This window comes from Amphimedon queenslandica, unplaced genomic scaffold (assembly GCF_000090795.2).
Source record: "Amphimedon queenslandica unplaced genomic scaffold, v1.1 AMPQUscaffold_10002_Cont17705, whole genome shotgun sequence".
Classification (NCBI taxonomy): domain Eukaryota; kingdom Metazoa; phylum Porifera; class Demospongiae; order Haplosclerida; family Niphatidae; genus Amphimedon; species Amphimedon queenslandica.
The window spans coordinates 1-3133 of NW_003549727.1; the positions used below are offsets into that span (position 1 = coordinate 1).

General features: G+C 35.7%; 1 protein-coding gene across 1 annotated transcript; it reads right to left on the reverse strand.

Annotated features, from left to right (window-relative positions):
- Window positions 1–129: 129 nt before the first annotated feature.
- Window positions 130–2867, reverse strand: LOC100634668 (uncharacterized). Its single transcript, XM_020006368.1, has 12 exons — window positions 2623–2867; window positions 2417–2578; window positions 2249–2362; window positions 2115–2207; window positions 1992–2062; window positions 1543–1945; window positions 1232–1497; window positions 1096–1172; window positions 930–1037; window positions 652–881; window positions 541–609; window positions 130–484 (listed from the first exon to the last, which is right to left on the reverse strand). Exons 1-10 carry the CDS (start codon window positions 2865–2867, stop codon window positions 873–875), a joined length of 1548 nt encoding a protein of 515 aa, XP_019861927.1. The 3' UTR covers window positions 130–484; window positions 541–609; window positions 652–872.
- Window positions 2868–3133: the final 266 nt, after the last annotated feature.

Consider the following 3133-nt stretch of genomic DNA (forward strand, 5'->3'; position numbering starts at 1 on the left):
CGTGTGTTGTTGACTGCATCAGAGAGTGGTATCCATCATCTACAGGGCGTTACATGGGGTTTAGATCAGAATAATTATTATTTACAATTAAAATCAATATAAATGAAGTTGTGAATATTATTATTATTATTATGATTGTTCTGTGAAACGACTTTTTTTAGCCTTTACAAGCTCACTAGTTGATGGTGGTTTTCGCTTAGACAAGGTTGCTGATATCTTCTCCGGATGATTATATCTCTTGATAACAGTACTTCGTATACTAGCATCGCAATCTGCTCTATACTTGTAAAGAGTATCAATCAAAATAGGCATGTAGTCATATGATTTCTATTCAAAGACTGGAACAACATCCCATCTATTTGTGCGCTTTCTAAAAACCCGATGATTTCGCTCTTCACCTGATACATTTCGGGATGGATTTCTACCCAAGTGAAAGTTGTGATCAATGGCAGCCAAATACATTCTGGCACGAAATGCCTCATCTCTATAAAGAGTAACCATTTTATTAGAAGCTAACTATGGTTGCTAATACAATCTTACTTAAATGCAATTCTTTTAGGACAGTAAGCTAACATGAGACTGTGGAAACACTCAAGATTGCCAGTATGCCTAAAGCAAACAAAATATTTGAAAATAAATAACTCATTTTACCTAAATCGAACATAAAATTTAAGCGACTTTAACCATTTCTGATCTAAAACAATCTGACGTAGGGCCTCCATGGCTGGCTCATTGGGTAAAAAGTATGGTATCACTGTACCATCACAGTCAGTGGGGGGTTCTGTAGAAGTATCCGTCCCATCATTTAAAATGTGGTCACATTTCCCAAGTATCCATACATGCTCATTTTGAACATGATGTAAAACACTAATTCACATCGACTACATAAAGAAAAGTAAAAGTATTGCCACATTTAAATATTGTAATACCTCTAACTTCTCTACATCACCATTACATTCTTTACAACAATACCAGAAGTGATTACAAATTTGATCCGACCACATCTTAATCTTTTCATATCCTTTCTTTTTTCCAGCCTACATTTTGTAATGTTTATTAAAATTCATCTACATTGTACATGTATTATAGCTATACCTGTGATAGACTTTTCTTTAGTTTCTTTGCCTTGTGCCAAACGTCCAGTGAATGCACTATACTTGGATATTTATCACCTGTACATGAACACAACACATTAATAATTTTGTAAATATATACATGTAATTATACTTACGCATCATTGCAATTACAGTTATTGAAGCATCAGTTGTTAGTTCTTTTACTTTCATGGTACTATTAGCAGCAATGTTGTCTAAGCATCTCTTCAGTCCTTCACACTCCATTAAAGGAGATTTAAAATTCACCTCCCTTTTATCCACTGTCTGCAATTCAACTACTTCTCCAGTCTCAGACATCATGCTATATGTACAAAATTTAGCTGATGAACCAGGTGAATCACATCGCCCATCTCCACTGGCTATTAGTTCCTTGTGTGCAAATCTGAATAAAATGAATAATGTAAGAAAATTGGCTATACTAACATACTTTTCTTTAATGCTAGTAATATGTTGTGTCCAAAACTTTTCAACAGTTGGTATTAGATAAAGCTTCTGGTAACGATAAAACATTGCTTCTGTGATACATGCAAGCCCCAGGATAGAACAAAATTGAGAAATCTTTGCATAATGATTGCCAGAGAAAAGTATACTAGCAGCAAACAGAAGATCATTCTCATTGATGGCGCTGTTCTTCTTGTCATAATGGGGATCAGAAGATGACCACTGAGTGACATGGCCAGCTGTACATGTTGAAGTGACTTTCAAAGATGATCCAATCAACTTAGCTGTATTGTACAGTTTGTTGGAGCACTCCGCAATTGAACAGTGTGAAGGAAAAAGCTGTTTCAAATTTGCTATACTGACTATTATTCTTTTATGACGTATTTCATCTAAATTAGCATTGCTTTTAAATCATGCACACATGAGATGTCTTACCAAATTCTTGATCAACTGATGGATCTTCAGCTTGTATACCTGCACTTTGACAGCCAGGTTCAGTTTCAAACCTACATGTATACATTTTTCTGAAATAAATTATAAAAACATTTAACAGCACACCTTTCATCACAATCACTGTCAGCTGAGGAATCACAGTTAGTTTCAATTTCTGTATCGTAGTCAGCAACAGAGTCGTCATTGTCACAAATCACACTGTTTAATACAGTAAAAAGCACAATTAATAACAACATTACCTTAATGTCCTCTCATCATCACTACTTTCATCATCACTTTCACTGCTTTCATAATCATCACGTAGAGCCAATGTCTTAGAGAGGGAGCAACTAGTGACCTCAGCAGCTCTTACACTAAACATAAAGGTATCATTATAAATATCAGTAAAATTACATAGCTAGAGCTACCTAGTGCTGTCTTGACTAAATAAAGATCGAGAAGGTACTTTATGAATAGTATCATGGGATATAGGAGTAGAAGTTACAGGAGTAGAAGTAAGAGATTGGGGCAGTAGTGATTGCATAAATTCCGACCGTACATTGACTGGTGAGGAAAAGTGACCATCATACCTACAATTCATAAAACTCAATCCATCTAAATGAAGCTATCTTACGAAGTTTGAATGGATTTTTCTGCTAATTCCAGCAAGAAGTGACAAAAGTCTTGGTCACTGACCTTTCCTGTAGCTAATTTCAAAGTCTTCCACTTCTCCAAGTCATCTTTGAATATTCTTACTCTGGAGGTTGAGTCTGTAGAGTGTTTTTTTCCAGCATTTACCCTTGTGCCACCCCAAGACACGCGCTTTGGTGAAGAAACATCACGAACAAAAGCAGAAGCAGAAGTAAGACTGGATGCCATTTTACTAAAATAATGGGCGTGGTCATGCAGTCATAATTAATTATTCATAGTTAAATGTTATAATAGTGATGTCATCTTGAAAAACTGGCCAGTTTTTCAAGATGACGTGCTTCTGTGAACGTGTCCCTTTAAACACAGAAAGAGCATTGAAAGAATCAAAACTATGCACATAGGCGGCTTGCAGGGGCAGGCAATGAGGGCAATGCCCTACTAGAATTTTTTAACGGAAGATGACATCATCATAATTAGCAGTTAATTAATAGTTA

Bases quoted from the DNA above. Each gene is read 5' to 3' on its own strand.
- LOC100634668 (XM_020006368.1), bottom strand. From the start codon at position 2,867: ATGGCATCCAGTCTTACTTCTGCTTCTGCTTTTGTTCGTGATGTTTCT. The intron at 2,063-2,114 runs GTGTGCTGTTAA...GTATACATGTAG, and splicing joins GACAGTGATTGTGATGAAAG to GTTTGAAACTGAACCTGGCT. The intron at 1,498-1,542 runs GTATGTTAGTAT...CATTTTATTCAG, and splicing joins ATTACTAGCATTAAAGAAAA to ATTTGCACACAAGGAACTAA.